Below are 21,621 nucleotides of genomic sequence, written 5' to 3' on the forward strand. Positions count from 1 at the left end.
GGGGCCTGCTGGAAAGGGTCCATTAGCCATGGGCTGCCCGGGGCAGGCGGGACGGATTCCACGCTGAGCGACGTTAGGCACTCTGGTCAGAGCAACCTGCGGCTGCTGACCAGAGACAGAGTTTGTAGGCAGTGATGAATCAGCTGTTGGCCCATTAGGAATTCCAGTAGATCGTACCTGTGCAACTCCTGTTTGTCTCATCTAACGGAACGGGAACAAAGCACAAGAATATTGGCTGCAGAATTTAGAAAGTAAGGATCATGCAATGTTTGTGTACTTCACTGCACTGTCCAATTCCAATTTTACACATCTTCACGGTTGCTTTTGAGAACCGAGATGACTGTCATGCTCATGAAAGTGCTGAGTAAATTTTAAGGTAAAGCTATCAGCACACTTTTCTTCTGAGCCCTTCAGTTTGAGTATTTTACTGCTGAAACTGGACACTGAGAGAGAGAGAAGTGAACAAGGACAGGAGGAAGAGATCCTGCAATACCGCTCACTACGACTGCGTATTTTTCAAGTCAGACTCCTTTCAGATGTGTCCACTCACTTCAGTTGAAAGTGGCTTGAAAATTTTACATTATCTGGCAGCCCTATAATAAAACACAGCTAAGCCCATTATGTTTCAACCGCTAATCCACAACTGTACTTTAGACAAAAAAAAGATAAATTAATGCAACGCAGCAAAAGGCACGAGAACTCTGCACAACAGAAATTATTCAGAATTGAAGAAACACAACAGACACCATTACTGAGAAAAGTTTTGTAAAAGAGAAAAAATATTTTTGTTCTCACCTGCTGGTGTTGCTGCATCAAGACAAACTGACTCTCCAGCTGTTCCAGCATGAGTTTCTGTGCTGGATTTAGATTATTTCGGTTTGCACGCAGCTGTTCCAAGTGCTAAAAAAACAGCAGTGTGGTTCAGAATCGTTAAAATCGCACGGGTTCTTTAATAACTTTCTTGCATACAATACTAAAATGTACCCATGAAGGCGAGACTTATAAAGCTGAAAACAATTCTGAGATTTCTGCTGCAGACTGAAACATCTTTCCTTACACTATTCTGCAACCAAACCTTATCACCAGTTACTAAAACTGAAGAGACTCTGTAAATTATTTGAGCGTATAATTATTATTACCACACTAAAATTAAGTGTGCTGGTACCGTAAAAGAAAACTACATTCAGTATGATTATATGGAATTCTTATCGTAATTATGTATACTTTAGCACCTTTTTGTACTGTGCTATTCTTTTATTAATACTGTTCATCACGAAGTTAATTAAACCTACATTCACACATGAAAATGTCTTCAGAAAATATAAAAAACAAACCCAGAAAACTACGTAACTTAATTAAAGAGGGCAATATCTTGTTACGATACTGATCTTGTTTGCAGCTGATAAATTTAAGTGCCTATTACCAAAAGATTTGATCTCTTTATTCATTTTTAGCTACTCAGCACACCCCATCATTCTACCAGTAAGTCTGCTGCTTTCAAGTGGTATGACTTAAAAGAGGACGTTCATGCCAAGCTCCCTGGATTAACAGTAGCTTCCATTATGAAGTCCCTCTGGAAGGGACTGCAATGAGTAAGACAGAAATACATGTATGTTTTTATGTATATATAACACGCCATATCCATCCAGCCTCTAAGCTGCCAACTTAGAAGATGTAATAAAGGTTTTATTCACTCTCTTCTTTTACCATCTATTTTTGGCTTTCCTATTCATATGTGCTGGAATTTGGTCAAGCTATTGCCAGCAAGTCCAGTAAGTGTACTTAGATAGAGAGGCCTACTTAGGTTCCGCTTAGAGGAGGAAGTTGGATCTGGAAAAAGGTGAAAGTGAAAAGGGGAAAAAGTAGCAGGATGTAAAATGAGCAAAGAGAAATAATGAGAATGCTTGGAGAGAGAGAGATCCAGAAGAATGTCTGAGGAAGGACCAAAGTGGTGGGGAGGTGGGAGGAAGAGGGAAGGGAAAATTATACAGTATAATAAAGCCAATATTGTTCAGACAGAGAAACAGCTGAAGAACTATACTGGAATTGAGGAGAACACTGCTTAGTCAATCAGAATGCCTTGTCTGCATCTGCACTGTGTTCCCTTCTATTTTTCTCTGCATCCAAAGCAGTATCTGCAATACATGGGTGAAAGTTCCCAGCTAGGCCTGATTTTCAAAATATGGAATTCCTGCTGAAGTTCACAGCATGCACTAATGAACTGAAGAGACAACAAAATATCATAACAAAAATACCTGAAATAAGATTTCCAAACTAAAATTGATCATTTCATATAACTGTATTAGATGACATAAAGACAGAAAGCAGCACCAGATTTCATTTGAGTAATTGCATTCTGTAGAATGTGGTTGTTTGTTTATGCAGTTTGATACAAGAAGCTACCTCAGAGGAAAAGAAGATTATATTACAATACTTCTACACCTCTTTCAATATCCTCCACATTACAGCAACTCACAGAACTCACTTGGCATGAAAGTGTGACAATTTGCATATCTATCTTTAAAACATCGTAAGAAAAAAGAGCTACTGTATGTTCTTACCTTATAAATTATAGAATTCATACAATGTAAGTGTTCAGTTTCTGCCAGAGATCATTTATTTTACTACAGAACTAATCTCACCTAGAGAAGCCATAAATATTAGAACAACTTGAACTACACCCTGGGAATTATTTGGGAACTATTTCACATTGAATTTCAGAAATGTGAAACTGAAACATGTCCCAGATTTTTTTCTTAAAAGGAGAAAGGAAAGGAACAAAAAAATATATCAGAGCTTCTGAAGATCTTCCATACCTACCTGTAATTTCTGTGGTGTCAAGCACCAAGAATGAATTTGTTGCTGTACAGGAGGATGTGACACTGTATGGCCACTGCTCCAAACATCTGAAGTATTCTGAGAGAAAACATTACATTAAAATGTGTGACTATCAAAGGGTCAACCTAATTTCTTTTACTATCTAGATTTTATCTTGCTTATGAAAGAACTAGTCATTTTTTCAAGGATAACAATATAAACAAAGAATACACTAAAATACACCAAGTCTCATTCTACCATTCCCAACAGTATCATAGTAGTCTGAGGAAAAAGTTAATGATACCTAATATCATAACGAGAAACAAGCAAATCAAATTATGCAATTAACTTAAATGTATGCTACTTTTAAAACTGAATACTTTATCTACTGTAACACTATTACATGATGATGAAACATTTGAATTCTAAATATAAGCAAAGGCAATAGACAGGATGACATGATTGTCTCCCTCTCCACCATCAGACTACAATTGTACTTCTTCCCTTACACAGCTATGACTGCAGTATAGTGCCACTGACCTGCACTGCCCTTATGTCTGAACTGGAATCTGATTAAACACATCACTGAAAAAATCCTTTTTAAAATTTCTAAAAACATTCCCACCTTGATGCCAAAGGATTAAAATTTACAGCACAAATTCTGTGCATGCTGCATCATTTGAATACATATTTCCTATAATTTTGGTAGGGGGCTCTAGTTCATCAGAATATACCTTTGTTGGACTAGATGTTCTTTTCCTCTTGGCAGGACTGGTCAGGTCATCTACTTGGCTAGAAGGAATCATGTGTAGTGGCAAGGATTGCTGTGAAATTGGTGTTTGAGTGAGGCCTAGTACAGGTTCAGTATTTGGATGATGAGGTTTACAAGCCTAAGAATCACAGAAGGAAGACAAAAATATGGTTCTATATATTCTTAATGCTTTCCTTTAAATTTTATAATTTTAACAGCCCACACGTTTTAAAAGGGCCGAGTAGATATTCTGAAGCTGATCTCAATAACTGAAAAATCAGTTTCCATATGGACATCAATGGAGGAATGTGTACCTTTCACGGGATTATTAAACCACTGCAGCATTTCTATTTAAGATGAAACCTTTTAAAATCATGAAAATCCACAAAGGTTCTAAATTGGTACCCCCATACTTCTCCCACATTGTAGGGAGCTTCTTGATCTAATATCCCTTTGCAAATAAATCAAAGGCCTTTTTTTAAATAAAAGCCAATCCTGCGCTCAATAAAATAAGCTTGACCACTACCGATTGTAAAGAACCCTTAAAGCTGGGCACCTGCAGAACATAACCCAACTTCTCACCTGCTGTGCTGTGTTCATGGCACCCTGCCTGGAGGTAAGCTCTGCGGGGATTGGTAGGCTCCATGCCTCCTCAATACTAGGAAGTAATTTAGTTTTATTCTGTAGACTACCTTGTGGAAGGTTACACAACTGAGCCTAGGAAAAATTATGTAAAAAGCAAATTTAACACAAGCCTACTTTAGTAAGAGCAAGTCCATGAAATCTTCCTAAATGCTGTAGCTAATTATGTCTTAAAGAGAGGACAGATTTAAAATTTTGGGGTTTAGAAAGGTGCTAAGTATAAAGAGGGTAACCAGAATATAAACCTTTGTGAGAATCAGAACAAAGATGAGCTCTGGATTCAGAGGTCTCATAATTCCTTTTTTTTCTGAAATTGCAAACAAGAGTGAAAAGATAGTGTGTGCGTATTCTCACTATATGTTATGAGAACTTAAAAATGTAGACAATACAAAGAAAAAAAGCAAAGTGATGTAAAACAGTATGTTTTGATTAAATGTGCAAAATAGGGTTTATAAGGAATTAAGTTCCACTTAAAAATGAAGAAAAAATATTACAGGCTATGATATGCTTACAATACACATGAAAACAGGTTATACACACCACAAACAATTTCAAGTTAAACTTGTGTGTTACTTCTCCCCTCCCCTCTGCTGTGTATTTGGAAGAGTTATTTCCCCCTTCTTAAAAACATTAGTTTTACCTGTAAATACTTTATCCGTGCTGCAAGTGCAGAGGTATTACTACAATTTTTGCTCCTAGTTGCATTTAAGTAGCATTTAATGGCATCCTGAGGCTGGTTGCAGGACTCATAGAGTGTGCCTAGGTCCATCCAGGCTGCAGCATGGCCATGGTCCAATTGTACAGCACAGATATAGGCCTGTAAAGCATCCATAGGCTGATTTTGCTGTTGGTACAGCACACTGAATAGAAAGATTAGTGAAGTGGAGAATTAATAACAAAGTCAAAATACAAACAACCCAAATAATACACATCCTCCTCCCCCCCCCATAAACTTTGGCAACATATAAACCACAGAAACAACAATACAATTTTATATTTTTTTTTACAATTTTAACATGCAAAATTCATCTATACGTGGCATATTCAGTATTTTAAAGGATTGAGAAAATATAATAAATTCATTATTTAAACTTCATATCAGACAAGTCTGACAACATGAAGGTATAAATTAAAAAAAGTTTTACAGTCACTCAGCACACAAAATAGTTAAAAAGCTGATATTCTTTATTTATATATTATTAGCATGGAATAATACCACTGTATTACCCTGTATCGTTCTTACCCTATAGAACACCATGTATCTGCACTTGCTTCTGATTTATCAATAGATTGCCTATAAGATATAAAGGCATCCTGAACTTTCCCAATACTTGAATAGCACCTGGGAGGAAAAAAAAGAAACTTTGGTAATATTTATAGAAGGTAATCATTGAGGATGGCTTACCAAGACTGATTTGATAAACGTTAAGTCATGCAAACACACACACTCATCACTTGCTGTTTCTGAATGCCAGACATAAGCAGACTAAAACATCTTAACATGTATTACTAATTATACATTTGAGAAGTACACCAAAACTACTTAAACCCAAGATCACTGCGTTTGTAAGGAGAACAGTCACACCATATTCAAAAGACTTACATTTCTTTCCCTTGTGATAGCTTATCAGTCAATAAGAACAATGTTTATCTACAGACAGCATTATAAAGAAACAACTAAGTTACCTATTTCATCAAACAAATGGTTATAAAACTTAACGTTCTACAAGACAGAATTACTGGGAGATATTGACCAACTCAATGAGGATGGTTCCTGATTGCCTGGGAAGCTTTTTATGTGCATTTCTTGCATCTCACTAATATTCAATTAATGAAAAACAAACCAGTTACTTGTACTGTACATACAGATCACCAAATTGTGCTACTCAGAATGTTTTTATAATTTCTTACTTTAGTATTTTTCACATACAAAGGTATTCTGGCATTAAAGGGAACTACAATTATACCACAGGGAATAATACCCACTGTTTTAAAATCAAAGTTTCAAATAAAGCCAAGATCAAATATCTGTATATATACATTTACTAGTTTAATCTGTAATAGCTGTGTCTTATATTGTTTGTAACAAGTTTCACTGTTGTAAAAATAACTGATAACTTTCAAAACACATAAATAGCATCAGAAAATTTATTCTAGTAAAAAATAAAAACCAAGCAGAACAGTACAGGAAAGGTTTGTCAAATATGCTACACTCTTTCAGGTATTTTTGAGGCACACTAGGAAAGGAATACAATAAAATACAGCATTACTTTGCCTAAAAACATCCATTAAGTCTGAATACAATGTTTCAGAAGATCATTTTAATCACAGTCTAACCCAATTTCCAATAGACATGCTTCACTCTGCTTGCTTATCAGATACATAAAGCCTCTCACTAGAACAGCACTGACATGAGGCCCCCAACAAAACTTAGGGTGATGGAGCTTTTCCAGTGGAGAGGAGGGTGGGGGTGATATGTTTTTGAAGGTAGATTTAAACCAACTTGCTATCCAGTTTGGACAACCAGCAGAGGAAGGAATTACACAAGGGAATACACGAGGAAGGAAAAAGTAAATGCACAACCCCACAACACACTTTCTTTCCTCTTCTGCCACCGTACGCAGTGGAAAAACGGGGCACAGAAACATTTTTCTCTAATCCTCCCTGCAAAGTATAAGAGATGCTCCAACTAAATTTTCCACCCCATTTCCTGCATTTCCCCCCCTTGTCTGCACAGTCCTGGGTTTCACTGTGACCACGTGTAAGCTGTGGCACCGCAGGAGCTGGAGCAGAGCAGCTGCACACAAACAGTTCATGGAGTCCTGGCTCTGTCCTGCTGCCTAAGAACTCCACTCACAGCACGTGGAATGGGACTACTGAAGGAAAAACAGGATTTCAGCCCAGTGGAAGATCAGAGGAGCCAGGTGATCCCTGGCTCCCCTTCCCTTTTCCCTCCACATCTGCCCTTTGCCCTTCACACTCAGTGCTAGTGTCCTTCCCTCAGCCTGCACACACTCCCTCAGCTGCCTGAAGAGCCCTGTCCTACAGGAACAGCTGGAAGAATGGGATTAGCATGACAAAACCAAATATAGGTTCCAGTTGTACTTGATCAGAATCTCCAAGAACATCACCTGGAAGATACTGAGGCTAGGATATTATTTTTGCCTCATTCTTTTCTGCTGTATTTCTCAACAGAACTGGCCTGTTCTCATATGGACTTGAATTGCCTCAAAGATTTCTCCAAAACCTGATTATTCAATAGTTACTGCTGGTTTGTGTAAAGTACTCTATTGTCTTAAACAGGAGACCAAGAAAACTCATTCAATCAATATGACTTACATCTGGAGTATGTTACTGGTCTTAAAGTACAAAATTACAGAACACTTAAATAGAAATTAAAATGGATTAGTCTGAGCTATCTTGGCCTAATGTTACAGTTGCACTGTATGTACTTTATAAATGGATGTATACCTAGGAAAATATTTGTATTTTAGTGTAAAAGCTGATTGAGATTAGGAGGGGGATTCTGAGAAAATAAAGAGCAAAAGAACTGTGAAAAAGGTATTAAAAGTAACATTTACAAAAAAGAGAGAGAGAACAGAAGATGTGGGAGGGAGAGGACAAACAAGTAAAACCCAGGCAGGGCATATTCAGATTACTGTAAAATGTGCAGACTGAATAATACTACAAAAAAAAGCAGGACCACTTGGGTAACATACTTCATTTCAATTTCTAATCTATATTCATCCCAAATATGTTAGCACCTGTCTTTTTATACACTTCCAGAAAATGTAAGACTCGAGTACATTCATACATCCTTCCCTTCAATTTTCCTCTGAAAGGATTAAGAAGAAAAACAGTGTAAGATACCCCAATAATGAGTATCCTCAAAAAAAAAATTTACAAATCTAGTTACAGTGTCTATAAAGTCTTTTCTCACCTTCCAAGGAAATACCAGGATTGACCAGAATTTTGGATCTGCTTCTAGAGATTGTCTGGAGATACTGTAGCATAGCTTTCCTTGGTTGCCTTGTCTCCAAGCTGATCCACGGTGTGATGCATCCAGCCTACAAAAAGAATCCATAAATGGTAGAAGTGAAATTCCCCAGGACCATTTAATACTTGGCACAGCAGGATATTGACAGCATTAGTGTCTCTTTAAAAACAGGAATACCAAACAATAACATCACTTACATATAATATTACGAATGTACTGTTAAAGGATTTTTTTAAATAATTTTCTATGAGATTAGTAGCGCATAATTATGACTGCTCAATCTTCTAATACAAAAAGTGAATCTGAAACGTATACTCTCTCCTCCTCTGAACCAGATACTCTACCCACTGAAAAATGCCACCATCATTCTCTCTGCCACACATATCAATTTGTTATATATATAACATATATAACATCTACACATTATGTTTACTCCTTTTCTTCTAAATTCTCTATTTGACCTGTATCTGCATTTTGACTAAGATATTTTGCATCTCCACTTAAAGCTTTCTTACACTGTCATTTCATCTTCATTACTACAACATCCTTCCTGTTCACCTTGACAAATGCCAATCACCTCTCATCTACATAACAAATTCATCTAACCACACATCATATTCTTTCAAGGGCCTTTCTTCTTTCATACATTAGATAAGTTATCATCCCCACTTAAAGGCCTCCCACAATCCTTTCTTCTCCAAACACTGTTTTACATGCAATTAAAACACATCTCTGCTCTGGCACTGACGCAAGGTTTTGGTTACCATTCCAATAAAGCACCTTCATCATCTTCTCAGGCTGCTCCTCATCTGCCTCTATCCTCAGATGAATTCCTTTAAGGAGCCACAAAACCATCTCAGTGCTGTTCATACACTGAGTACAAACAAGGAAACCCTTTGTGGCAGGCAGCCGGTTTGCTGAAAATCACTACGTACCACAATGCTCAGCATGTCTTGCTGTTCCCTCAATATCCATGTATTTGTCTTACAATTCCACTGCTTTTCAGCCAACACTGGCAAAATGTAAGATGTGACAAAGGACTGTCCCTATGTGTTTACAGTCTCCCAGCCATAAACGGTCCCTTGGGGACACTATGATACCAATTTCATAAAATACCCAGGGTTGTATAAAGCTCTAGTTACCTACAGAATTGTACACACACCTGCACTGTACGTTCATTTAAAACCTCTGGTGAGCTAAACTTCAGCACCTTACAGCTTATCTAAGCTTTTTGATAAAGTCTAACTACAAGGTAATACCAAAGGATCAGATTCAGATCTCATCTGAAATGCCACACAAAGTAGGTAAGACTGAGAACTGACCTGAAGAGTAGTTGTAGCTTTACTTCACTCTCTGTAATTAGACTATACCTTAAGTATTTTATTCTACCTGTCTATACAGCTGTTTTTTATTCCTTGGGCTCACAGTTGTCAACAGACACACAACATTTCTGCAAACTTCCAAGCTTTAATAATAGCAAATCACAAATAAAATCACGCCTACTGAACAACATCTGCCTGAGGTGTTTAAGAAATATCACTTGGGAACTGTGGTCACAAGTTGAAGTTCAAAATATTCATAGACTGGCAAAAAATGCCAGGTTAGGAGCCAGGTTAGGTTACAGTACTGAAAAAAAAAGTACTTTATCCTGAATGAAGATCAATCAAGTCGAAACTCTACCATCAGGGGAAAAAAAATGAAGTAAAAAAACCCATGGATTTTTGCAGAGACATAAAACATACACAACTTTCTGTCATGAACTTAGTAAACAAGCTACGATTTGATTCAAATCCCAAGCCTCTGATGTTCTTAAGAATACAGAAGATACTCATGCTTTAAGAAAAAAGGCTTATGTGAGGTTGGTTATCAGAATTCACCTGTGTAACTGTTCGTTAAGGATGTGTGTATCAGGTGCTGTGCCAGCAAAGCCTGAGATGAAAGTAATAGTTCAGGGATTACAAACAAGAGTAAAAAAAAGACATTAAACAATCTCTGGAAATGTTGTGTGCCTAGTTTCGTTTCATCAGAACCTTGCTGGATTGAAAGATAACATGCTGTATCTTCAGGAGATCTTTACTGAGGTTCACTGATAAAAAGAACAAATCTATTTCTAGGAGACAGAAATGAGAAACAGCAATCCCTATCTGCTTTCACCTGCTGAACAAGGTTGCTTCCCAGTTTATTCCTTATCTGCAGGGAGGTGAAAAAGGCAGAAGCAAGAGAGGGAGAGCCAACAAAAGTTCTCCACTAGAATAGCACGGTAAAGGAAACTACATCTGCTCTTCTTGTGCATGAAGTGAAGAACACACCATAAAGGCAGTGATGGAAAACCCCTGCAAGCTGTGCAGTTTCCCACTTGGAAGACCTAACTCCAACTCTTAACCAGTACAGTGATCACTCTTCCAACTCTTGGGGACATTTTAATACAATAAACAAAACCACAGATTTTTTGTCCACACTTCACAAATGTTCCATGCTCTTTTCCAGTCCTTTACAATGTCATTTGGAACAATCCCTCTGATGTGCTCGTGGTAGAGTGGCCTTTTTAATGCTTAATTATCTCATGCTGACTTGGTGGCAATCTCTTTTTCCCAGTAAACATCATTGGTTTTGAGGAGATGAACCTCTTCCCCATTCCAGCACCTCGTGATGTCTCACCCAATCAACATGGACACCATCGAGGAATGGCCCTAGCCAAAAATTAATGGAAGAGTGCTTTGGGAACCTCTAAGCAGACACTTATTTTGTTGTTATACTCTTCCTTATGCAACAGCTGAGTAAAACTGGACAAAGCATACTGGGGCAGATTAGATCTTCAGTCTCATTAATTTAATGTAATTTGGGCAAAATGGTGAAGAGAATTGTTGTCTGGAAAGCAATGGAACAGCAAAAAAAGAAGAAACAAACTGCTCTTATCCAACTGTACAGATCTTACTATTAGTCTACACCTGAAGCTAATCAGCACAATCAGCTCAACTGGGTAAATGTTTATCTGGAATCACAGAGTTCTCCTCCACAGTCACAGCTGCTAAAGACTAAATCTGCGATAAATACCACACTCTGATAATTCCACTGTTAACAGAAAAGAAATGGCATTATTCCTTGAATATTCTGGTTAAGACCACTCTACCCTTTCTTCACAGAGCAGCTACCCACACAACAAAACTGGGTGACCTATGCTGGTTGAATAAAGACAGTTAAATATCCAGTTTTCAGACAGCAGACAATTCTCAAAGGTCGCGGCTCTTACTGCTCACACAGAGACCTGTGGCAGGATTTTATGAATACAGCCATGTGCCTTGCTTTCTATTGTGGCAACATACATCAACAGAGCTGAAAAGAAATGGTCAGCTCTTTTGAGAAGCCTGTCTTCCACTGAGTCAGATGTACAGCCCTTCTGGATGAAAGTGCTGACAATTTATGCTTGGTGACATAATACCAAGCTAAAAAAATAAATTCAAGGGCTTATTGAAATATAAGCAACACTGTCCTGTTGACAGCAAAAAGAGCAGCACCCAGAGTCCTGCAGTGAATTCCTCCCACAGTTTCATTTTCATTTCATACACAGATGACTCAAAAATTAGCCCATCATTTTGACATTTTGTCCACAGATGACAAATTATCCCACTCCAAAATCCACACACAACCTGCATTACAGAAAAAAGAAAGCACTGTGGCCACAACTTGGTGCCAGTTACAAAATTTGAGGTTAAATACCCACTAGTAAGAGAGAAAAAAAATAAAAATGGGCATAAGCAGGCTAAATTAATATTAGAATAATAAATTAGATGAAGAACTGGAGAAGGTGAATGAAGAAGTTTGCACTGGGTTGAACAATTTTAACAAAATATTCTGGAAATATTTTATAAGGTGTATAGGACACAACTGTTTTATTCTACCCATCCACTAGAAATTTTGGTCTAAAAATTATTTAGCAGCTTTCTATAAAAATGGAAAATGACAATTTTAAAAAAAATAATTCCTTTTCAGTTTTTTTATGTGTTTTCTTTATAGAATCTGATGATAAACCTTTTAGCTACAGAAATAGGTTTTCATTACATAGTATAAACTAGAGAGAAAGAAAAGCTAAATTTTTCAATTGCCATGTTCTTCTAGTCTGCAACAGAGAAGAGTATTTTGGTTTACTGCACTTAGCCTGGCTTTTCAAGGGACGTTATTGGAGGTAGAACAGAGAACACAGAATTCCAACTGCTGCACTCCTTCTCTGAAAGCCCACCCCCTCATTGCCCAAAATCTGTAACACACATACTGCAGCAAGGTCTAGAAACTTTTTAATTTTCTAAGTTTAATTAAAATATTTCCTCCTCTCTTATGTACCTTATATCTACTCTACTATACTATTTTGGGGGAAAAATCTCACGTAGCATACTCAGTGTGTGTAAGACTCGTTTGGAAATGGAGCCTTAAACAACACTACTGAAGGCAAAGATGGGAAAAACAAAACACAGAGGAAAAATAAAAGTTAATTTTACATACCTAACTGCTGTAAGACAGTTGCTTTTACTTGTGCAGGAAGGTTTTCGATCTGCAAAAGCTGTTCATAAGCTTCCTTTGCAGAGTGATACTTTCTCTGCAAAAAGGAAAAAAAGTAAAATGGATTAATCATAGAGCTTACAACAGATCACCAATAGCAACGATTTCACAGCACTGACAGCACACAAACACATTGACAAAAAAATTCTAGAATTTTTTTTGCATACAGTGCATATGAAAGCTTTAATGAGTGACGTATATATATGGTAGGAGAATAACTTCCATAAATATAGTATTTAATATAAACTGGACTACGGAAAAGAACTGAGAGAAATTGAAAATTATTAAATTTGGTCAACTCCTCATACATGCATTATGCTTTTTACTCTAAAATGAATATTCTGCTTTAAGGGGAATACTTGATGTGAGTGTACATCTGAGAAAACCCTACACAAATTCCTCCCAGGAAATCTGTAACAGAAATGAAGATCATCGTTAATTGGTGGCTGTATAATTTTGCCTCTTCCTTCCTTTGGTATATTTGAGCTGCCTCTTTCAACATATTTGCTGTCCTAGTAAGAGTCTCACCATATGCAAAATTAAAAGGACTGTGCCTAGGTAATGAAGGTATGCCATTTTATTATCTACTATATAGTTTAAGTGTGCTTAGAGCCTGGAAACACTCAATTCATAACTCCCTATACAACAGGTCCTGGTACATAAAACACATTTACAGGTTAGGATTGGAGTCTTTATTGACTTCACTGACAGTATGAGCTATTTTGTATATATTAAAGGCTAAGACTTCTCAACAGATGAATTATTTGGTAATAATGTCAGCATTTAACTTTGCATTTTCTAACAATAATTGCTTAACAGTGAATGTATTTTAAATGTTCAGTTCTGTTCCTCCTCTCCCACGAATATGCTTTCAGATAATTCAACAGTAACACTTCATCCAGCAAACAGATGAAGAGCATATTAAAAGAATGGGGCCACCTAAATGCAAATGACCATGGCTTAGTTACATTTGTTTTAAGCACAGAGTGCACAGTAATGAGTACTGGTGCTTTAAAAGGGACTCTAAACAGTATATACCTACTAGAAGTTAAAAATGTCACTAGGTTCTTGAAATCTCAAAAAATCACAAAAGACAACTCTGGTGATTTTAAAACCTTATTCTAGTCAGGAAGAAAAATTAAAGCAGCAATTACATACTTTCAAATGGAACAAGGGGAAGTTGGTAGGAAAGATTTTTAATTGGTGTTCATGAAATGCAGACAACTGGTAAGAAAACAAATAATATAAATAATAAAATATCCATGTCCAGCAAAAGAAAAACAATCAGGAAAAAACTTTAAATTTAGCATTGGGAACAAAATTTGTAGTTTATGACTATGAAGGATAATAAGCAAAATGAACAGAAGTTCACTGTAGAGCATGAGAGCAGAGGCAGCAATCCAGATGTCAAATAGATAAATGTTAGTGCCTAATATTCACATTTTGAAAAAGATGTTTACATGCTGGGAAGATTCAGAAATAGCTACTAAATAGAGCATGTTTTCAGGTTTGGAATATTTTTTGCTTTTATTTCATAGGAATCAGAATGGTTTAGGTTGGAAGGCACCTTAAAGATCATCTATTCCAACTTCCCATGGGCAGGGACACCTTCCACTAGACCACATTGCTCAGAGCCCCATCCAACCTGGCCTTGGACACTTCCAGGGATGGGGCAGCCACAACTTCTTTGGGCAACTGTTCCAGTGCCTCATCACCCTGCCAGTGAAGAACTTTTCCCTATATCTGTATGTTAATTCCAAAGATCCATAGTCCTTGATGTTTGGCTGCATCATGAATGGTCTTAGAAATGCAAAAGGGGAGGAGAACCAAACACACATCTTTAGATACCCTATGAGCTCCCTCACGGCCACAGATGAAATAACAGAAACTGGCATTAAACACCATGAAACCCACTGCAAATTTATCAGCACCAGGCTCATCTCTTGTTCAGAGGCTGGCAACCTATCATTAAACCTCCAGTACTGTGGTACTTAATTAAGGAATGAATTAACTTCTACAATATTAGAGAGCAGATAATTTTCAAACACATGGAGGAGTTAAAAAAAACCTGTTTCATTGTGTCCTGTAAAAGAAACCAAGTAACCAGCCTGTCTCCAAAACCCCTCTTCATTGTGTCAGATGTAATATTCAGAAGTCAGGACCCTTGTGGTTCTCAGTTTCTCAAATTCCAAAAGACAAGATACCCCTCCCACCAGAACTGTGAGACAAAACAAATCTAACAGTAGAATCCACCAAAACTTTTTTGCTCTGGCTCGTAATAAAATGAAGCTCCTGCTGGCTGTAGCTGTCAGTCAAAAAGCACAGTTAAGCATGCCAGCACTGGTCACACAACTATTCAGGGCACCTGAGATGGTGACCTGAGGTGTTCCACTTGCTTTTGATCTGCCAGAGTAACAGAATTAGTGCACTGAGGATGCTTTGTCATATAAATGTGTCAGAGGTGCTTCACGGCCCGGGATGAAATCTGGATGGGGGCCAAATAAGAACCATGACATTCCAAGAAGCTGCTTAATGGTGCTCTGGGACGGGAGATTTCTGTCCTGTCATGCAGCTTTGCACCAAAAGCATTCAAAAGAAAAGTATTTTGTTTGTCAGATCTGTATCTTTTATTTATATATAAATACTTAAGGCCATTTTTCACTGAGCCATCAAAAGACAGCACTTACTTCATCAGGCTACTTTCCAACTGACTGAAAATATAGTTTATGTCTGTCATCCATTTCAATTACAAGTGGTTTTGTTTTCATGTCACATCCCTTCCTCAGTCATATGATATGTATAAACATGATAGAAGGGCACAAAATCTAGATTATATAACCAGTCAGTCAAATTACAAATATAAAATAGCTGTTTCAGTAGCTACTTGGTTTTAATGTATTTGTGTTCTAGAAGCTAAGGTAATGTTCTATAATTTCCCAAAGGATTCACCAAGAAAACACCATGGTAGGATTTGATACAGAATTAATAAGCTTTATGTGCCATTGACCTCAGATTCCAAATGCCACATATCTTCAGTTAAACCTGAAAACTGAAAAACTGAATTTGAAAATTTCATGTCAAATATACTTAAAAGACACCTGGGCAACTGTCTGGAATTGGATTTATGTATGTGTGTGTATATATGATACAATATGAATATCTATGATTTGAGGAATTATGTATTTTATACATATGTCTAACTTCTTAAACATGAATATTATTTCATAAGAGAATTTTCCTAGAAGTTATATTTTGGGATTTCTTTTTTGCACTCAATTTGGGAGAATAGTAAATCTATTTTTATTAAAATAGCTGCTCCATTTTACAGCATGACAGTCCACATACAAAATATTTTTAATTTAGCCAAAGCAAAAAAAGTTTCTTTAGATTCAAGACTTAAGTCTAACTTTACTAAGGCATCTATAATCTGAATTCCAGAGACTGACTACATCATATATTCAAAACTCAACCACACTTTGTAACTATGAGCTTAAAGCTTACCTGGATTTCATATAAGTGGGCAATGTGAAACTGAACTGTAAGAGTGGGAAAATCAAAATTATTAGTTTTAATGAACAACAACAACAAGATATTTTTTCAAGTGAGGACTAAATGACATTTCAAATTTATTGATGCAAAACAGACAAATTACATTTTTAAGATATAAAAAAATATTTGTTTACATTGATATTTTACACTTAATATACCAGACCTGACAGAGGATGAATATGTATCCTAACAAAGCATGAAAAATGTAAACAGATACTGCAGAAAGGCAGCCCATGGATTTTATCTGTATTCTGAAACAGAGCCCATTAACCTTTCAATAAATTTAGCAATGAAATCTCTTTAGGCAAAGATGTACAGTAAGAGAACACAGGTAATATTTTCTGTACATAAATGACTCAGAAATAAAGATTTTCATTCAACTGCAGAGAGACAGACTAGATGGGATACAGAACAGAAAACTATGTTATACAGTGCCAGATTAAATTTAGGTGTTTTTTTCTTCCTTTTTAGGCATTGTCTCTCCCCCTCACCCCGTGAAACTCAACTCAAAGAGTTAATTACAGATGATATTCTGATCGTTACTGTTAAGCATCTTCAATTCCTCACACGAATTGCACAGAATGCCATAATACTATCAGCAGCTCTACGAGGCAAGAAAATTGCTGGCTAGAGAAAGAAAAATGAAAGTTGTTCAGGAGTAAAATCAGAGGGAAAATTATCCTCATGCTGCTCAAATCATTACATAAAAGCCTTGAGAACTGCTACCCAAGACCAGCCGTGGACTGGTAGACAGCTAAAGCTAATTGAGATGAATGTAATCCTTATTCTGTTTTGATGAGGAAAGAAAAGTTCCTTTGAGACAGACTTCTGCCCGATGTTCTTGAGGATTACAAGTAAGAAAATACCTGTGTTTGAGCCAAGCTCAATTTATTTCAATTACTGAGATTCCTTTCCCTTGAAGCTACAGAATAGTATGACAACCAAATTACCATACAGGGTAATTTGGAGTTCCAGGGTTTCTCTCTGGGTCATAAGAAGGGAGGGGAAAATCGTCCCTTTGTGCACTGCTTGTCCTTTACTATAAAGAAGAAAAGTCGGGTGCACTTTGGAAACCAGGTCAGAATGAAATGCATCATCTAAAATTTAAATAAACTTTTGTGCTCCTTGCTAAAGGGCACATAACACACCCATTATGTTCACCACATTGTCAAACTTCACTCTGTACTGATGAAAGAAAAAACCCTGCTTTTGTTTCAGGAGTTCATTATCTAAAAAATCTCTCTTTAATTTTTTTCCTCCATAACAAAACCCTTTCAGTGTGAAGCTCCAAAATGAAGTCATGCCTTGTAGGGGAAAGAAATTAAAGGTATCACAGCAGAGATTGCCTAAGTAGGATGAAGATATGCTTAATACTCAAACATTTCTGTAAGGAGCACACTCAATGTAAGGCAGTGAAGCCTTCACATGAGGCCATCCCTCCACACAAATCTGGGGGCAGAGGGGATGTGGGGGAAGGCTTAGGAAAACCTTACAAAAACTCAGAGATACAGTGAAAATTGATAAACTCAGTGAGAAAGAATAGGAACAAACATGAAATATAATTAAATTGTCTGGTAGAAAAACAATAAAAGCCTATTGACTCAGGGAGGACTCTGCAGATTTTTACAAAATTATCTGTGTCTGTTCCTGATAAGTGACAAAGCTTTGAAGAAGACCTTGGAGCACAGCTGTCTCCTCAGTGCTGATAGAGCCAGTGGTTTCACCCGTGTAAACAAACTCCCTTTCAACGCCCTTGCTGGCAAAATATTCACTATTCCATCCAATTCCTAGAGAAATGCTTTTAAATGTTTTATCCAATGCTCTGAAGTGAGACGTAGGAGGCACCCTAAGCTCAACAGCATGAAAGTACCTTAAAACTGAAGGAGTAATTTCCTTCACAACTCTTATGCCTTTAAATTCTTACAGACTCCAAAAACATGCAGGAACATACACTTATTCTTGCATAAGAATTCCACTAACTCTGGATAAATACCTGCTCTGTAACAGCCTACAATACATGATAGATCACACTGCACTAAAGATTGACGTGTTCAAGTACAGACTAATATATGGTTGGCACTGAATCAAACAGAAAATCAAGTAAGTTTATTACTTTTCTTATTTCTACAGCCTAGGACTGATGCTGAATTTTAGATCTATAAATCTAAATGGCATGAAAATAACAACTGAAAATTGACAAATAATAAAGATGCCACAAAGTTTTAAATAACTCTTAAACGTGTGCCATGGCACAAGCACTGTGTTTATAAATAAATAAAAAAGCAGTCAAATTGTACGTTTCCTCCAGAATTCAAGTCTTCAGAGCAATGATTAAGTTAAGTCTCAATTTTTACTTATTCTATTTACTAAAACAATTGGAACATCTGTCTCCACTGATAGATGGAGAGAGGTTCTGTAGTCTCCCTTTCTCAGCACCTTTTTTTCCTCTCAGTACCTCTTTTGATTTTGAAGAATTGGTTCATTAAAAATTGATACAGTTGTGAGCATAAGACTTAAAAAAAAATCCACAACAAAATAAATGGAAATACTTATAGTTTACTTACTTTCAGCGTTAGACAAAGTGCAGGGATTGCAGTCAATCAAAGCTAACTGAAAATGCTGGAAAAAAAAAAAAGAATTATTTGCTTTTTCAAACAAAGTAATACTAGCACTTTGGCAAAGTAAGAATAAATCAATTTTGCACTTGAAAATCAATACTGCATTTTACCACGTGTCTTAAAGAAAACAATTTTCAATTTCTGTTCAACTGTTTACCAGAGGAAAGAAAATCTTTTTTATTGCAACCACAACAATGCTTGTAGTAATGTAAAATGACAACAGACATCTTCACAAAACCACTGGGATAGCACCTGGAAGAATGAGGCACCCAATAAATGGTCAAAATTGGAAGATCAGGTTTTCCTCTGAATACACAGCTGGGACTGCAGAGGTACAGGCTCACGGCCTCATGGAGATAAATATCAAAGCTCTCAACTTGTCTATCTAGAAAAAATAACACTCTTCCTTCAAATTCAGTGACTTTAAGCCTTTAAAAACTGAACTTTTGTCAAAGAGCACTTAATACAAATATCTTTGCAGTAAAACACGAGTTCATAAAGAGTTCCTAAGTTCTTACATCTGCTGCTTCAGGTATTAAGATAACTTCAGTTAAACATTATAGGTTGTAAAGTTTCTAAGTTCTGAGGCAAATATTGCACTCTTCTAGAAAGAAGGCCACAAAAGCAGAGCAAGGAAGTCTGTCTGTCTGGATGTGAGCAATCATTTCACAAATGTCATGTTAATCCACTGATCACTGTTCACAGTTTGAAAGACAAGTGTGTTAAAACAAAGGGAAAAGACACAGAAACTCCAGCGCCTCTGAACTCTTCCATAAAATTCAGAGAAAATCCCTACACGGTGTAGAAATTGGATTAATATATTAATACAACAGAGAAATAATGTTAATAAATACAGTTATCTGCAAAATACAGTTTCAGGTGGCTTTTAATACACAAAACATGATTGATGCTTTAGTATATTTTGTTTCGCTAGCACAAAAATGATATTTTAGCTCTGACTATTCAGGATGCCAAACTAGGTGGCATCAAGAGCTTCCTGGTGTAGCTGGGAAGAAAAACATAATCCCTATCGATGGATATATACAAATCATTTTCAGTATTGTCATACCCAGAGCTACTACACACTACTCAACTTTCCTCATGGTGCTAATAATACCTTGTGTATGGCATATCAATGTAACGCACATCTCAAAGATTTATAAGAGTTTAACAGACAAACAAATAGCTAAGAAACTCAAATTTTAAAAGAAAAAATATTAGAAAATTAATGTATTATCCAGAATAAAGCATAAAAAGAATGCTGATGGCTTTAATGAGCTCTGTGAGGCACACACTGATGCAGCTCACTCCTCACTGTCTTCTATCATCATTAGTAATATATAATAGCCTTTAAAAAGAAAACAAACTCAAGTAGAATGATAACACAAATTTATGACTTTTAATGAACATTTTAGCAATGTCATCCCCAGAAGTGAGCACAAAACCCAGTGAACTCACATATATTTTAATTGTGAAATCACTTTTTAACCTTAGAGAGAGCAGTAAATAACACCTTATAAGTAATATCTTATTTCTCTGCTGTGCCTGTTCCTTTTTCTACTATTCAGCAGTCAGACAACTTACAGTCTCCCCTCACTTACATTGCAATGCAGGTTGAGTGCCTCAGAGACATCCTTTAGTCTGTTACCATAGTGATTCTACTAAGTAGGCAACTTTAAAAAAAAAAAGAACTAAATAAAAATAAAATGCTCTATTTTAAATTGCATTTTACCTGACAAAAGAAGAAAAAAAAAACCAAAACGCTTTGGCCTGTAGACTGAGTATTCCCGATCTAAAAGGTACAAAATCCTTCTTGTACAGATGTGTCATCTTGCACTGTCACTTACAATTCCTATGAGAAGGTAAAGCAGAAAGGAACAGATCTGCTCTCACCTAGCAATGCTATTATAAAAAATAAGCAGATCTAAAAAGAAACAATTGACAACTGTTCTGTAGCAGCTTTTCAGAAGGGTTATTGCAGCGAGACTCACTGCGAGAAGGCAGGCAACCATATAAGAAAATGTGACCATTTTAATATATAAATATGTCAACAGTATCAGTGATATACAGTAAAAAAAAAAGGCAGGAATATTCTCAGCAATGCCTCCTAAAAATTTTAAATTTCCACCGCTACATTTGCCAACTTCTGTATTTTCAAATCCCCATCATGTAAATTTTTTAAGTGTAGTAAATTTCTAGTAGGACTGTTCACTGAGCTCCGAACAGTAAATAAACTGATAAACCAAAGCAGGAACTACAGAAAAATACACCATTTGCACGAAACAATTATCACAATTAAAAGCAAACCACAGAAACCCCAGAACCTTTCAAATCAAGAACCTCTGAAATGCACATACATGAGCAAACCTACACCTCTTGCCAGATAAATAATACATAGCTCCCCGTTAAGTATTCAAAATCAGATCAAAAAAAACCCCATGCATGCATTTTAACACATAAACCTCATCAGCCAAGAGCAAATCCACTAATCACAACCACAAAAAAAAAAATTAAAGGAAAAAAAAAAGGAATAATTTCCAACTTCCATTTCTGCAACCAACAGCAGCGGCTGGCAAACATCTGCACCTCTCTCAAATATTGCAGCACTGAGGCTGCTGCTGCTGCTGTGTGGAATAGTTGTTATGCAGGAGAGGCCGCTGCAGCTCAGAGACGACACACAATACCTCAAGGCA

At 36.6% G+C, this 21,621-nt stretch overlaps 1 protein-coding gene across 1 annotated transcript in view; it reads right to left on the reverse strand.

Moving 5' to 3' along the window:
* KDM6A (lysine demethylase 6A) overlaps positions 1–21,621 on the reverse strand; it is a 150,709-nt gene that overhangs the window by 39,890 nt on the left and 89,198 nt on the right. Inside the window, 11 exon segments of the mRNA XM_032677455.1 lie at positions 1–201; positions 796–900; positions 2,821–2,916; positions 3,552–3,707; positions 4,151–4,285; positions 4,851–5,070; positions 5,454–5,552; positions 8,151–8,277; positions 12,705–12,798; positions 16,263–16,297; positions 18,875–18,929. The exon segment at positions 1–201 is cut by the window's left edge and continues 195 nt beyond it. Coding sequence (XP_032533346.1) covers positions 1–201; positions 796–900; positions 2,821–2,916; positions 3,552–3,707; positions 4,151–4,285; positions 4,851–5,070; positions 5,454–5,552; positions 8,151–8,277; positions 12,705–12,798; positions 16,263–16,297; positions 18,875–18,929 — 1,323 coding nt within the window.

This window comes from Chiroxiphia lanceolata, chromosome 2 (genome assembly GCF_009829145.1).
Source record: "Chiroxiphia lanceolata isolate bChiLan1 chromosome 2, bChiLan1.pri, whole genome shotgun sequence".
In the NCBI taxonomy this organism is placed as follows: domain Eukaryota; kingdom Metazoa; phylum Chordata; class Aves; order Passeriformes; family Pipridae; genus Chiroxiphia; species Chiroxiphia lanceolata.